At 34.8% G+C, this 17,045-nt stretch overlaps 1 protein-coding gene across 2 annotated transcripts in view; it reads left to right on the top strand.

Annotated features, from left to right (window-relative positions):
- Positions 1–17,045, top strand: part of STX17 (syntaxin 17) — a 54,566-nt gene that overhangs the window by 30,385 nt on the left and 7,136 nt on the right. For both annotated transcript variants that reach the window (XM_012768997.2, XM_012768998.2), the window contains exons 4-7: positions 1,607–1,832; positions 8,541–8,656; positions 8,737–8,787; positions 16,638–16,724. In XM_012768997.2, the coding sequence (XP_012624451.2) occupies positions 1,607–1,832; positions 8,541–8,656; positions 8,737–8,787; positions 16,638–16,724 (480 nt within the window). The remainder of the gene's footprint in view (positions 1–1,606; positions 1,833–8,540; positions 8,657–8,736; positions 8,788–16,637; positions 16,725–17,045) is intronic.

Here is a 17,045-nt window from a genome sequence, read left to right on the forward strand (position 1 = left end):
TTAGAAAAATGTCTTTCTTCATTTCTAGATGTGAAGTGTTTGTAGATATATTTTCATTAATGATTTCAAGTTTAATTTTATTATGATCAGAATACATGGCAATATTTTTTAAATTTGTTAGAAATTGCTTTAAGTCTCAGAATATAATCAATTTTTGTAAATGTTTGTTATGTGTGTTTTTTTACATGTATATTCTCAACTTGGTGGGTGCGGTGTTTTATATAAGTTATATCAAATGTGTTAATCTTACTGTTTAAAGCCTCTGTGCTTTCCATAGAGGTGGTACGAGTAAGAAAAAAAAAAAAAAAGAAAAGAAAAAAATAAAGCCTCTGTGCTTACCCAAATGTTACCAAGCATAATGTTTTGGAAACATCATTTTTTCCCAGCATTGCTCTGTAGTGTCACCTTTGTTACAAATCAGGTACATATATGTTTTGGTTGTTTCTGGGCTATTTCATTGTATATTTGTCTATTCTTGCATAAGCACCATACTGGTTTAGTTACTGTGGCTTTATAATCAGTCTTGATATCTAATAGAGGAAGTTCTCCTACCTTCTTCCTCAAAAGTGATTTGGCTAGTCTCAGCCCTATGCATTTTCATAAACATTTTAGAATCAGCTTACCAAGTTTCATCAAAACAATACTATCAAACAAGATAATGTGCAGTTATTCTCCTTCTCAATGCTATGGAATAATTTTTGCAGTATAGGTACCCGTTCTTTGTAAGTCTGATAAAATTTGGCTGTGAATCCATCTGACACTCAATTAGGCACTCACATTTTGGTGGTAGTGTGAATTGTACCCCTTTGGGGAAAAAATCAATAATAGCTATTGAAATAAAAAGTATATTACCATTTAAATATTCTTGCTTCTGGGAATCATTCCTAGAAAAAATAATATATTAGTATATTCTATAGTGCTAATATAATATATTAGGATTTATATGTAAGGATATTTATCTCTTAGTTTATAATAACTAAAAACTGGAAACAACATGAATAACAGTTGCTCACTGGAGGAGTAACTAAATAAATATATATTAATATATGCTAAAAATGTATATATTTATTAAATAAATTATACTATATCTGTACTATGGAATGTGATATAACCACTGAGCAGGAGTGATGTCCATGATGATATTGTTAAATTAAGCTGTGTGATGGCAAATTATAGATTATTGTACATAATGTAATCCATTTTTGTATAACAAAAAAGAAAGCCTATATATGTTAGTTGTGTGCATGAGCCATGAGAAATATGTGGAAGATTGGGTTAAGAGAGGATGTGGGATTGCTGAAGTGGGAAAATCATTTTTTTCCTGAAGTATTTGATTTATTATGAAGAACATTTGTTACCTTTGTAATAATTACATTTAATGAAGGAAAAAATGCTAAATAAATTCAAAGTATGAGGATGTGGGTTCTAAAGATATTGGATTTGGCCAGCTAGAGATATGAAAAATAGAAAAGTATTATGCTGCACTTTTTATTGTAGAGAATATTTGTAATCATTTCCATTCACAACCATTATAACAAATTACTTCTGAAAAGAAAGCTATTTTATAGTAAGAGATGGAGGCATTGATATTTTTTTTCCTTTATAGCAACTGCGCTCCAATATCCGAGAAATGGAGAAACTTTGTTTGAAAGTCCAACAGGATGACCTAGTACTTCTGAAGAGAATGATAGATCCTGTTAAAGAAGAAGCCTCAACAGCAATAGCAAAATTTCTCCAACTCCATTTGGAATCTGTAGAAGAACTTAAGAAACAGTTTAATGATGAAGAAACTTTATTACAGCCTTCTTTGACCAGATCCATGACTGTTGGTGGTAATGTATTATACTAATTCTTATTCTTGATCATAGTAATGCAGTTAATTAAATCTGACCTCATTGGGTAGATATTACAGATTATCTGGAGATTTTCAGAGATCTCCTGCTCTCCCAATATGCCGTGTCCTTGGACCTTGACTGTACCTGGAAATGTGTACTGGACATTTTGTAGAATAAAAATTTTGAGGCTGTGCTGTCTGGAATAAAACTTCAGAGCTTCAAACACCCATTTGTTTATGTATTGAAAAGAAATTTTTAAATGTTTCCTAAGGAAAATGTCATTCTTGTCTACAGAGTTTTCTTCACTCCTTTCCAGGTGCAGGGGTGACCTATTCTTTCATGCCTTTTTTCTTAAGCATTTTGGTTTTCATTAGAGATGTTAGATCTTTCTCCCAGCCCAGTTATCTGAATAACTGACAACATTAAAAAATCTGTGGTGGGGGTCATGAAGTTAACTTCTAAGAAACAGCCCTGTGAAACTTGTCATTATGTCTCTTCTAAGGATATAATTGATAATTGTTGATCACAATATAATAATATCTTTAATCCTGAAAAAGTTCTTAGCTTAATACATAGTAGTACTTCAAAGTAGTTGGTCTTTCTTTGTCTTATGGGTATTGAATAGAATAATTGATAAAGTTTCCCTACCTGAGGTGTCTACTAGAAAGTATAAAGTCAAATTTTTTAACCACCAAAAGTCAAATTTTTTAACTATCCTAGCTTTATTTTATAACTGCTACCCTTGTTTTCCTTTTCTGTTTTGGTGTTTCTCTTTTATTTTTAATTTATCTTGTTACATTTTGTAAATCTTTCTAAGCTGCCTTTAGTCCTTATGGAAAAGGTGGGATATCAATAAATTACAAATTATAACAGAATCTTAGCGATGATATATTAATACCTACCCAGTTTTTCTCTTTTTATTTACCTAGGGCACTCCTGTACCACTCTCAATCTCCAAAGCCAGATTATTTTTAATTTTTAATTTTCAGTGCTAATGATGCAATAATTTACAAGGAAATAAAAAAAAATATTGGAAGAAACATTTAGGCCAGTATTAAAAGAGTTTCTGGATAATCTTGCTTCTGTGGTATCCTTAGTAGCTAGCATAATACTTGGCACATAGTTGACCACTCATAAATGTTTTATAAATATAAGTAAGTATCTTTTTAGAGACGATTTTGTAATTTCAGATGTGCTGCAGTCACTTTACTCTGTGGATAATCAGTACCTAAAATCTTTTGAGGAGAAGGAAATGTTAGCACTCAACCCTTGGTTGAAGAATATTTGGAAAGAAAGCTTTGTGAGAGTTTGTAGTTATTGTTTTCATTATTCTGTTCATCTATAGTTATCACTAGCTTATTGGCGAGGTTGAAGGCTGTTCTTATCTCTCAGTGCAAACTGAAGCTTAATGTGCATATGTAGAGAAACTGGGCTTTCTAGTTCTGTGTGATTAAGGGAACATCTTATGTACCCAGACATTGTGACAGTTGTGATGGCTCTGATAACAGTGAAGATAAGCTGCATTTTCTTGAAAGAGTAGCTGGCATCAGTCTCTTTTGCTATTTTGCTTTGAATTGCCCATGACCAGTAATTCCCTGTCAAACAAAAATTTTGAGTTGTATTCAAGCGTTTTCTCATAATATAATAATATTCTAATACTTGCTTTAATTTGCATTTTATTATTGCATTATTTGTGTTTCTACCAGTAGAACTGTTTGGACTCTACAAATTTGGGTTTATATATCATCAGAGGAATGGGGTGATTATAAGAAGTAGGCAGTTTACCCAGTTTACTGGCAATTAACTTTCTCCATAGGAAGCTGACTAGTATAAACAAAAGAAAGAAAAGAAAGGTTGACTGAATTGGAGAAAGCCTGTGTATGGAAAAAGACTGAAAAAGACTGGAATAGAGCCAGAAGATGAGGGAGAAGAAATAGCAATTGAAATTCATTTTCCAACTCTCTTAATTCTCAAACTTCTCAATTCATGGAACACTGAATAGGCTAAAGACCTGGGAGAAAAAGCACAAAATTAAATCTCCGAAACTAGTGCTGATTTCATTAAGACAGTCATTCTATTTATAAAGTCATATACCTCAGATAAACCTAAAACAGTATGTAGAATTTCAAATTCTGAATAATCTGCTAGTTACATTGTGCTTTGACTATGAAAAATTGCCAACTTAAAGCCTTTAAAAAATTACTGTCTCAGCAAGTGCCTGAGTATTTCACCAAGTGTAAGAATTTCTACTGTATTGCCTTAAATCTGGAAATATTATTAACAACCCAAAGGATAGGAAAGAAAATGAAAAGAAAGCAAGTAAATAATTTACATAATAGTGGGGTAGGAATTGGGTTTGTTCTGTATGTGGTGGTCTAGCTGTAGACTCTTATTTGTCATTCTACATGTTTTTATCTCATGCTCTCTGGTTTTTCCTTATTTTTCCTTTAGATACTCAATATAGTAGGAACAGCCTATACAAAAAATGCATTTTATTTGCATAGAAGTTAAGTGCCTTAAAATACTTTTTCCTTTAGTTCAATCAGATTCTGAATAAATTGGTTGAAAACATCAGCAGAGATTCAGGAGCAATGTTACTACATTTCCATGAGTGAGATCAAAAATACAAAAATAGTTTTTCATTTACAGATAGAAATAACAAGTAGAATAGGATGTTTTATGTTTTCCGGAGAATGAAAGAAGCTTATTAAGTTTATGGGGAAGCTGTGATGATTTTGCTGTTTCTTTTGTTCAAATTCTGAGAGTTCCTAAAGCAAATCTTTGCCAATCTTGTTTGATCTGAGAAACTCCCTTCTGTCTCACCTGTGTATGGTTTCATTTGTAGCATATTGCTTCCCACCAAGAAAAGTGATGAGCCTACAAATCAGATTTGTATTTAGAAAGGTGATTCAAGTCATACAGAGTGAAATCTGTGCTTCTCTCCATCTTTGTCTTTCTTTACTCCCAGGACACACACTTCAGCAGCCCAATAGGAACAGAATCTTATTACATTTTAAACAAATATTCACAAAAGAAAAGAATCCAATCTTAAAACTGCTGGGAACTTCAGAGCAGCATGTTGAATTGATGAAATATTAGATTTTTATCACAGGTATATACATGTACTGAACAGTTTTGTGAAACATGTAGATAGTTTTATATTATATGTTTCAGAAGATGTATTTTCTATTGCTTTTAATTTTCTTAAAAGTCTTCCTTTGCAGCTAAGTTAAGCCATGACTTAGAAGTTATTTTACTTTGATAGACAGGTGTATATAGATGATCAGTAAATTAATTTTACTACTTTTAAAACTGCCTGAACTTGAAAAAAATGTAAGAAATACTTTTGAATTAATTTAGATTTATAATGAAATTTTTTCTAATATAGTAAATAAAGTGTAGTGAAAATTTTCTTAGATATTGTGTTATGTAATTCTTGGTAGAATCATTTTGTCCATGAAGTATGGAGAAAGAAAGAGGGAGAGAATATTTGGATATATATATAAAAAAAAAAAGTCTTATATCCATGTTGTTTAGCTTATTTTTTCAACTAAGGTGAGCCAGCTATCTTAATTTTGAGTTTATAGCCAATTATAAGGTTTAAAAACCAATTCTAGAGTTTGAAAAACAGTGGTAAATGATACATACTTTATTCTACTTGCCCTATGTGCTTACAGCTGTTTGTATGGGGGTGGAACTATCTGAAATTATTATGTAGTATGAAACAGTTACAGTTTTGGACTTCTGTGGACGGGCTAAAGTTCTTTAGCCTTCTTTTCCTGTAGCTATAATCTGTCTTAGTGTTTTGCTTCGTCATGTCCACAGCAGTTTGTAAAAGTTCAAAGTCAAAGGGCGATCACTAAGGTAGTGATTTTTAATGTAAGCTGTAATAAATGAATTATGGAAGTTGTAGAAATTAAAAGATTTGCTTTCTTAATTGATAGTCATGCTTTGGATTGATCAGTGATGTCCAGAGTTGTAAGTTTACAGCAGAGTTTCCTATGGAAGAGAACAGACTTCTTTGTTCTAAACTCTATTTGAACTAAGATACATACGCAGTTTGGTTTCTAGTGAGACGTAAGTGACTTAAACATGTCTTATTGTTTACTGAGGGAAATCTTTTATGTTTGTTTAAAATGTCAAACATTTCTCATCCCTTATTTTTTAGACAAAGAATTTATATATGATAATCTCTCTTTGTTTTGTTGTACACCCTCACATACTTCATTTGAATCTCTTTTAATAGTACATACATTATGACTTAAAAAAATCTTTAGAGTGGGCATGGTTATAAATTTCTACTTTATACTTGGTCTATTAATGATAATAAAGTTATCTTTATTCATAATAATATTAAAGAAATTAAAGTATATTAAGGAATATTAAATGGAAGAAAGGTCACAGATTAATTTGTCTTGGTTGACATGAAAATGAAAACAGTTTTATGGTAATAACTTAGAGTATAGGGTAAATAACTATTTTAAACATTTGTAAAAATCATTGAGAGCTTTTAAAATGTTGAATATTTGCCATAATGTTGTAATATAAAACTTAACTGTATATCTGATGTTTTTACTCATCAAGTTAAATATATTCAGATATTTATTTTTTAATTAATTTATTTTTTTAAGAGATGATGTCTTACTCTGTTGTCCAGGCTGGAGTGCAGTGGTGCAGTCACAGCTCATTGCAGCCTTGAACTCCTGGGCTCAAGTAATTCTCCTGTCTCAGCCTCCCAAGTAGATAGGACTACAGGCACACACCACCATGGCCAGCTAATTTTTAGAATTTTTTTGTAGAGACAGGGTCTCACCACGTTGCCCAGGCTGGTCCCAAATTTCTGGCCTCAAGTGATCTTCCCATATGGACCTCCCAAAGTGCTGGGCTTATGGGTGTGAGCCACCATGCCTAGCCAAGATTTAAAATTAAAAGAACAATATAGGTTCTGATAAACATACAGATTAGTTTATGCCCTTCTTAAACAATTCAAACAAATTTTTCCTTAAGAAATAAAGTGTTCATAAACTTTGAAGGTAAAATACTAGTGCAGTTTTATAAAATACCATTCAAATACAGGTTTGGTTGAATGAGCGAGAATATGAATTTGGAGTTATGATGGCTTATTTTTAGGAATAGATCAGGTGTCACATGTCACCATGTCATTTCCCTGCTTATAACCCTTCAGCAGCCCTCCATTGTTTGCCTGATAATGTCTGAAGTCTTTAACTGGTCTAAAAGGTCCCTCCTAACCATCTATAGTATCTTATGCTTGTAACTCTGCATCTTTTACTTCACACTTTGGTAACACCAAAGTGATGATTTTAAGTTAGCTGCATTGTTTCTTCCTTGAGTGCCTTTGTTCATGCCGGCTTTTCAACCTAGAATTTATATTCCTCTCTTCTTTGCCTAGTAACATCAACTTTTCTAGCAAGCCTTCCCATAAACTGCACACAATATCAAGCCATATCAGATGCCACCAGCTTTGAACTCCTGTAAAATACTCTATATATCCGTTTATCTAGATAGATGGATATCAAGGCACTCTCCAATTGTTTTATGATTGTCTCTTTGTATGTCTGCTTCTTCTAGAATATAAATTCCTCGAGAGCAGATACTCTGTATTATTTACTTTTTTGTCACTGGTACCTAACATAATACATAATGGGTGTTCAGAAAATGTAAGTGGTGGGTGTTTTGAGCTTGAAGTGAAAGGAAAAAAGTAGACCTTAAGATTTCTTCTTTCCATTTCAACTGTCACTATCCTAAAATGGATCATCATTATTTTGCACCGGACATATTGGGAAGCCTCCCAACTGGTTTTTCACTCTCTAATCTTCTCACCTTTCAACTCCCTCCTTGATTTCTAGATTGATGTGATTGAAATTTCCTTTCTAAATCTAAAATATGATTATAGCAACTTCCTAATAATCTCAATAACTCTTTTAAACAGTAACATATTGATCTTATGAGAAAGACCAAATTCTTTAACTTTAATAGTTCACAATGCCATGAATAATCTGTTTAGATTTCCAGCCTCAATCTTTGCTTTTCTCCTTGTGATAGTCTATGTGTCAACTATACTAAATATCCTATGCACACATAGTTCTCCCTGACCTGAAAACTCTTTGCTTCTCCTCTACCCCTGTCCTAGTTCACCTATATAGTAATTTCTGTCCATCCTCAGGCTTCAGTTTCAGAACCTTCTCTGACCACTCTACCCTCTTCAAGTCTAAGTTAAATACCTCTCTTCCATGCTTACATAGCACTCCATGCTGCTCTACTTTCAACACCTTTTGTATCTGATATTTATTACTAGAATAGCCAAATAAAAACTTAAGAATTTATCAATGAAAAGTGTGAAACCTATTTATACTGGGTATCTTTTCACTGGACATTGGCCAAATAGAATAGTTTTCTTTTGGATATTTCTTCCATATCTAGCCCTAGTTATTCAGATTCGATAGATAGTATTTGTAGCCATTTTTTAGATGACTTTGTAGATAAAGAAAAACTTGTGTTTACTAACTTGCGAGAAAAGCTGCCCATAGATAAATAATTCTGTTTTTTATAGAGTGATCAATTTACTTTTAGCCTGAATTTAATTAGTAAAGCATTTTACATGACAGTTATTTTATGGAATTGACTTATGCTGTCTCCTTTATAACAAAGCAAATAAACTCTAAACATGGGACTATGTTCATCCAGGAACATTTCATACTACTGAAGCTGAAGCTAGTTCTCAGAGTCTGACTCAGATAACCGCATTGCCTGAAATTCCTCGAGATCAAAATGCTGCAGAATCATGGGAAACCTTAGAAGCGGTATGTTAAAAATTTTTTTATTTTTGGTAGGTATGAGATATAAAAATAAGTAACTTCCTCTCTCTCTCTCTCTTTTTAAGGACTTAATTGAACTTAACCAACTGGTCACTGATTTCTCTCTCCTAGTAAATGTGAGTATATGCCTATTTTTGGCTCATAATTGTTAGATTATTAGAATGAGAGGTTTTTATCAATCACTAGGCTTTTGATTAGAATTTTAATAGAAGTTATAATTTTTAAGACTGGTATTGAGCCGTGGATAGAAGTCTAACTTTCCTCAAATTCTAGATCAATTTAATAAACATTTGGTGAGCACTTGTTATGTAAAAGGCACTGTGTTAGATGCTTGGCATTAAGGCAGGTATCCTCAAACTATGGCCTGAGGGCCACATGTGGGCTGCCTAGCACATTTATCTGGCCCTCAGGGTGTTTTTGCCACCACTACCTGTCCTGTTTAGCAGCTGACTCATCCCAGGTCCACCATGCGCACTCTCCAATGGTCTAAGGGACAGTGGATTGGCCCCCTGTTTAAAAAGTTTGAGGACCCCTGAGTTAAGGGTTTGACAAGGTTGGATATAGAAATAAATGAAGCCTGCCCTCTGGCTTTGGGGATTCTACAGTGAGTGGCAATAGGCATGGACCCCCAAAACTGAGCTTTTAAGTATGATGGCTGAGTGCAAAAATAAGTTATTAAGGTATTATCAGCTCCAAGGAGAAGCATTTAATTCCAAGGGGTTGTGAGGTGAAGGCATTAAAGATAGCTCAATACAGGTAGGCAGCATTTGCATGAGCCTTGAAAAATGAGTAAATGTCCACAGGTGGGATTAAGAGGGTGCATTTGAGAACAAAGACATGGAATAGACAAGTGTGTGGCCCATTCCAGAATGACAAGTACTACAGTATAACCAAAGTATGAGGTACCATGGGCAAACAAGGAGGGTGAGAGTCAGATTGTGATGGCATTGAATGCCATACTAAAGAATTTGAACTTTACTTTGTAGGCATTAAGGAGCCAATATAGATTTTTGAGCAGGTTCGAATCATATAATCCAGTCTGTGCTTCAGAAAGATCAGGTACAGATGATACTGTTAACAGATTAGGGAGCAGAAAATAGATTTGGTGAGAATGATAGAATAGATGTTCTATCAATATTTTTCTAAATTGTTCTTACTTTTTCTTCTCAGGAATTATGGGATGGTAGGTTATATGAGTATGTGTGTTTATAGGTATGCATGTATGTATGTATGTATGTCCACACAGGCACAAGCCTGTTTATACTTATGTATCTGTCTAGGTTTATTCTTGATCAAACCAAGATTTTGGGTTTGTCCATCTTTGAGTTATGGTTTCCCTGAGATCTGGTTTTAAATTAGAAGTTCCTAGATCACATAGTCTAAGAATTGGAATGGGAAAGGACTTAAGAGGCCAACTAACCCAATCGCTCTATTCTTGCCCCAGTTTCTCACATAAATGGTCTTTTAGCTTCTTTTTGAACAATTATAAGAGACACTTGATACTTCAACCATTCCATTGGGAGGCTGTAACTCTTAGAAGTTCTTTGTTATATAAACTAAGCCCTACAATAGCTTCTTTTTGGTACTTTTGCCCCCTAGAGCCACATACTGAACAAGTTTTGTCTTTTTTCCATATAGAAGTTTTTCAAGGTTTTGAAACTGATATCTTTCTTTACTCTATCCCATCCACCATCTACTCTTAAGAATACATGATTCTTTTGTGTTCCTCCTGCAATATGATTTCTAGGCTTTTCAGTACTGGCTACTTACTCTGCGTATTTTCTAGTTTATGGATATTTTCTTGAAATATAATATCTAAAATTGTATGCAGTAAATTGTTTGAATTGTTTCCCTCTAAGTCAGAAGAAGCAAAATGTTTGAATTCTCTGGATTAGATATATGTACAATCTATTATATATTCGTTGATAGAAGGGAACGATAGAACATGAATCCCCAAATATCTTTTGTTTTTAGGATCAAGATTTATTCAGTTATTGTAATAATCTCTGAATCTAATGCAGTTTGTTAAATCTATACAGGTATGGTTACATAAATATATACATTTACCAAAAGTCATCAATCTGTACACTTAAAATGTGTTTTAATGTTTGTAAATTATACCTCAATAAAGTTGATTTTAAAAAAACTAAACATGTACAAAGTTTTTCTCACTCAAGGCAAATACATTTCCCTTTCAGTGGGGTAGGCACATGAAAAGAAAATTAAGGGATTGTGGCCATTTGATAGTTACATGTTTAAGTTATGTAAGCAACTCTTAACCCCTAATCTAATGAAGATATGTGTAGGAAGATTCTGGCTACAGCCATAGCTTTATACAAATGTCCTATTTATTATAATCTGAGTAAGGACATGAGACAGAATGCTATTAAGCAAAAGCTCAAAGGAGAACCCCTGATTATTATTCCCAGAGTGACTGAGTTCTCATGACCACATGGCCAACGACTTACAGAAGCTCCATTTAGGTACAGAATGACCTGGGAACATAACCAGAGTGACCACATCCTGTCATTATCATCACATGGACATGATAGTATCTAGGCAAATTAACCATGTATTTAAGGAGCACTTTCTATGTGCATAAGCACTGTGCTAAGCTCAATGAAGAATAGAAAATAATATAAAAAAGAACCTATAAGATAGTGGTAAATAGTTGCACAACATTGTGAATATTCTTATTGCCACTAAATTGTACACTTAAAATGGTTAAAATGGTAAATTTATGTTATATATATTTTACCACAATAAAAAGAACTTATAAAGTCATTGAGAGACCAAGGTATAGTTCAATAAATGTTAACAAATTAGTATCTACTAGGCACCTGCTCTATTTTTCTTCAAGCTTTATTGCTCAAATTGCCCTCTCCTCTTTTTTAACTTTGTAACTAGCCCTCTTTCTGGTCAAAAGAAATTTTAAAAATCCTGGGCCAGAAGTTCAGCAGCATCTCACCCTTGTTCCTGGTCCTGTTTTGACTTCTACCTTTTGCCTTATTCCCTATGGCTTTTGTAATCCAATTTTACTCTAGATGTATAAAAACAGGGTTGCAATGGATTAGATTAGATCCCTCTATGTATTAGCTATGTGACCTTAAGGATGTTATTTGACAACAATGAGCTTTTGGTGGGAGGGCTAAATGAGATGAGATGTCTGTTACTTCCCATTCTCTTCCCTTCCACGGCCCTCAGCTGCACTCCTGTTTTTGTCCTTTCCTTTATTCAAGTCCCTCCTTGGCTTCTTGCATAAAATTCTACTTTTGCCACCATCATTATTACCTTTAGGCATTTTAGTACTGGAGTTCTTCCAATTCCTTTCCAACTGCTGAATCCTCTGTTGTCAACATCCATCTTATCTACTCTGCTTACTGCCTACTCTAGGCCAATACAATCCTTTACTCTGCCTATATATTATAGTGTTTGTAAGTTCGTTTCTGGGCTTTTCTGTGTATATGATTGCATGTGATTAAGGAGTACATGTTCTATACCATAGGAGTTTAGAAGCAGGATAACTCAGTTTTAATTGGATTGGTTAAGATCTATGACTAGAAGATCTAAACTAGAAGTTTGCCTTAAAGGCTGGCTGGAATTTAGAAAGGAATAAAGGAAAATACCAGGAGTTTTGGCATTATCTTCTTAAGGAAACTCATATCTTTATAAGAACATTATTAATAAAACTGCATAACTACTGTCAAAACTCTCCAAGGAAGAGCATTATTATTGATGTACATGGATTTGGGGATGAATTTGTTGAATGGATTACTATTACTTGATATAGAGAGTGCTACAAGTGTCCACAACAGGCATTCAAGGAAAACAATTCATTAGTTTTTAATTCATCTGCCCGAATTGCATTCCTTTGATAAGTATTAACTTAGTAATAATTTAATATATCACATTTCTTTTTTTTAAGACAAGGTCTTACTCTGTCACCCTGGCTGGACTACAGTGGCCTGATCATAGCGTAATATAACCTTAAATTCCTAGCTTCAAGTTATCCTCCTGCCTCAGCCTCCCAAGTGGCTCGGACTTACAAGCGCATGACACCATGCCCTGCTACTTTTTAAATATTTTGTAGGAATAAGGTCTCGCTATATTACATAGGCTGGTCTCAAACTCCTGGCTTCAAGTGACCCTCCCACCTCAGCCTTCCAAAGTGCTGAGATTATAGGCTTGAGCCACAATGCCCAGCAAAATCACATTTTCTTTAAAAACTTATATGCTCCTATAACTGCTCATCAAGATTTATTTTCAGTTCAATAGGGCTAATTCAACATTAAGAAAAATCTATTGACATGTTCTTAGTCTTTTGAGAATTTTCTTTACAAAGGGGTCTATTCATTACTCTAGTTTGAGAAACACTGCCCTGTCTCTCATAAATGGTTTTAGCTTATTCTTAAAGGGATGCTGAGGACATATATGGGGTATCAAACTATAAAATGTCAGGCAGAGATTTTGAAGATTATCATATGTGGGGGGCCTAGGCAGATGAAAACAAACATGAGCAAATTGGGGCAAAAGGGGAGGTTGGTAGATAGAGGGGATGAGGCTCCATTATTGTTAGGAGCTTGGCTTCATAGTCTGGGACAAGGTTGTATATGGACAGTTTGGCCCAACATAAAGAGTCAGGTACCCAGAGCAAGTGATGACCTGGGTCAGCTTTGAGTGGAGTCTAATGTGGATTTCTATTGTTAGTGATTAACAACTCTGTACAGCAGTTTGCTGCCCAACCATAGTCTTTGTGAGTGTCATCGAGGCCTTACTCAAGAAGCAGAATTTGAAGAGGAATTCAGCCAAGCAAAATAATGGGAAGAGGAAAGCAGACCTGCACAACTGAGGGATGACTGTTGATCCCAGGGTAGGGGCTGTCTGCTCTCTGCTTTATCCCCCTGGCCCAGCCCCATGTTTAAGCAACCTTCCTGATGTCAGTGAAAAAGTACTTAGAGATGTGGGCTACTCCCCAGGGTGAGCTAGGCCTCATCAAGTGCTAGTGATTACAGTGATGGTGGAGTGGCATTATAGGTCAAATAATCATTGATCCCAGGATTGGTGTTTTCTTATGGTCTTGTCTTCAATTATTGCAAAGGATTTTTGTGAAAAAAAAAATTAAAATTATTTATTATTATAAAATTTCACTTTATTTGAGGTTGCTGTGAGCTAGGCTGATACCACTGCACTCTAGCTGGGGCAACAGAGTAAGACTCAGTCTCAAAAAAAAAAGAAATTCACTTTAAAAAAAAAGAGTCATAGAGCTACAATAGTCAACTTTTTTAGGAAGTAGCATTAAAAAATATTTCTCTGAGGCCTTGAGATTATACTTGGGGTATGTAAATGGCAGTAATCTGGGCAGGCTCCTCCCTCTTGTTGGAATTATTTTTGGGCTGAGGGAAGGGAGACACCTTTCTATTTTCCTTTACCCCTCAACTCACCAAGAAATGAAGGTTGATGGTAGAGTTTTAAGCCTGTAATTTATCTGCTAGCATAGACTGTTTCAGGGAAGAGTAGAAAGTGTTAGGGGTGTTCCAAATAGAAACGATAGAGTGTCAGAAATCCAGACAAATGGGATATTATATTAGTGCTGGCACTTTTGCTTCTATGGGTCAGAAAAAGAAAGCTGAATTAAAGAAGTTTTACTGTCTGAGGAAAATAAAAATTGAATGAATGAATGAATGCTAGGGAAGAGCTAATGTGTTAGTGTCTTAGAATTTTCAAGCATCATAGGGAAAAGTTTAATATATTTTTTGATAGAAAGATGAGAGTTAACACTTTTTTGGGGATATCAAGACGAGTTTTTCTATTTTTCCCCTCATACTGTGTTGATATCTCCTTTTATCTTCACTTCAACTCTCTGATGGTATAAGTATCATTATCCCCATTTGACAAATGCAAATACTGACACCCAGAGAACTTGAGTAATTTGTTCAAGGGCACATGGTGGCCATGCTAGATTTGAACACAGAATATCCAACCAAAGGTTGTACCCTTAATCTTATTATATATAATAGTGGTTCTTGTGAGAATTATGTACTGGCAGTATCAGCATCATCTGGAAATTATTAGGAATGCAAATTCTCAAACTTCACTTTAGGCCTACTGACTCAGAAGCTCTGGAGGTGGGGCTCAGCAATCAGTGTTTTAAGCAGCTCTCAGGTGATTGGCTCCCTCCAAAGCGAGCCTTGCATGCTCAAGTTTGAGAACCATTGTACTTGTCTCTGACAAAGACACTCAAAGGAAAACTGACAAGGGAGGTTTTTAGGGATTGTTTTAGGAATAGTGGTGGAAAATATTGGAATGAAGAGATACCATAAAAGGCCTAATAGTGAAAAGGTACATGATATGGGAAGGAATGTCTATATGCTAATAGGAAACAACTGTGGGAAAAAATCAGCTGTGTTGTTTAGGCTTCATGTTCCCACGTGAAATGATAGTTGGAATTAGAAGAGTGTTATTTATGTCTACCTCAATATAAATGAGTAGGTTAATTATGTAAGGGCAATCAAATACTTCAGGATTAACGTTGAATTATATCACACTCATTGTAGAAGGTGGCATTTATCTGGTATCAAAAAGAGATTCTCGGCCGGGCGCTGTGGCTCACGCCTGTAATCCTAGCTCTTGGGAGGCCGAGGTGGGCGGATTGCTCAAGGTCAGGAGTTCAAAACCAGCCTGAGCAAGAGCGAGACCCCGTCTCTACTATAAATAGAAAGAAATTAATTGGCCAACTGATATATATATAAAAAAAATTAGCCGGGCATGGTGGCGCATGCCTGTAGTCCCAGCTACTCGGGAGGCTGAGGCAGAAGGATCACTCAAGCCCAGGAGATTGAGGTTGCTGTGAGCTAGGCTGACGCCACGGCACTCACTCTAGCCTGGACAACAAAGCGAGACTCTGTCTCAAATAAAAAAAAAAAAAAAAAGAGATTCTCCTCTTTTTTCTGCAAATGAATAAAACAAAACTAAAATCGTATATGTACTGATTGTGATGGTTGTTTACATGGGTTTATACATTTGTTAAAACTCATCATACTGTACTGTTAAAATGAATACATATTATTGTATGTAAATTCTATCTAAATAAAGTTTACTTATAAAGGAGAATGTGTTCCTCTGGCAAGTAATGAGTTCTTGTCACTGGAGGTATTTGAGCAGAGGTTCAGTAACTGCTTGTCAGAAATGTCATAGTGGGGCTTCACACATCAGAGAAGAGAATTGCACCTGATGACCTCAACATTCCTTCTACTCAGGGATTCTGTGAGTCAGTTTCTGTTGTGCCAGCACAGGTGTTGCCATATTATATAGAAAGCTCTATTAATATATTTGATGTGAAACATTTTAACTTGTCATGATTTTAAAATGTATTAAAATACACAGGTGTAAAACACAGAACAGTAAATTCATTCACTGCTCCCTACCATATATCACAAGTGGAAAGATTTTCATAATAGATCAAACCATATTGTAGTCTTATTCCTAAAACATAACAATTTGTATTTATTGGATCAAGGGCATTTTACTGCTAAGGTAAATTTGACTATTTCAAACTGAATCTTCAAAAAAGATAAGTTAGAGGGGTAGGTTTTTTGGTTTGATTTTGTTTTTGTTTTTTTCTACCAAACCCAACATGATGTGTAAATGCTTATTTAGATTTTTTTTTCTCCTGGAAAGTAGATTCATTTGGAGAATAATATGTTTGTACATTTGAATGAATTTTAGTGTGAGATGCTTTTTGCTGTAAAGTTGCCACCCTTTTATTACCTAATAATTAAGTCCCCCCTTTTTTTCATGAAAGTGAATTTGTCCTTTCGACCTGGTTTATCAGATGCTATTAATGAACCACTATTAAGATGGCAAGGCTGCAGTACCCGGGGCCCTGATTATAGGAATTAAAATAGTGTGTGTTGGCTCCCTGCTGCTCCCCAGCAGGAACGCTCACTCATAATTCCTTTGCATCTAGGCTCAGCAGGAGAAGATTGACAGCATTGCAGACCATGTCAACAGTGCTGCTGTGAATGTTGAAGAGGGAACCAAAAACTTGGGGAAGGTAAGATTCTGCTCCTGCTGACAAATCAATGGTACTCTGGCTCGCAGGAATCTCTAGTATTAACCCAATTGATCTGCTCTCTTCAATGTTGAGGGAACCAGCAATTAAGGAAATAAGGAAGAAATGACACACAGGTAGTGCAAGCAATCAATGATTGTAATATTCTACTCTAAGATTCATTCTATCAGGAGAGAAATTTCTTCAAAGAGAGAATAGACTATTGCCCACTATAAGGCATTTGGTGTGACAAGGGAATATTTGCAGAGGTTCAGAGAGAGGAATAAGAGAGGGTTGCAAGAATCCAGTGAGGGTAAAAGTGTA

This window comes from Microcebus murinus, chromosome 12, assembly GCF_040939455.1.
Source record: "Microcebus murinus isolate Inina chromosome 12, M.murinus_Inina_mat1.0, whole genome shotgun sequence".
Taxonomy (NCBI): Eukaryota; Metazoa; Chordata; class Mammalia; order Primates; family Cheirogaleidae; genus Microcebus; species Microcebus murinus.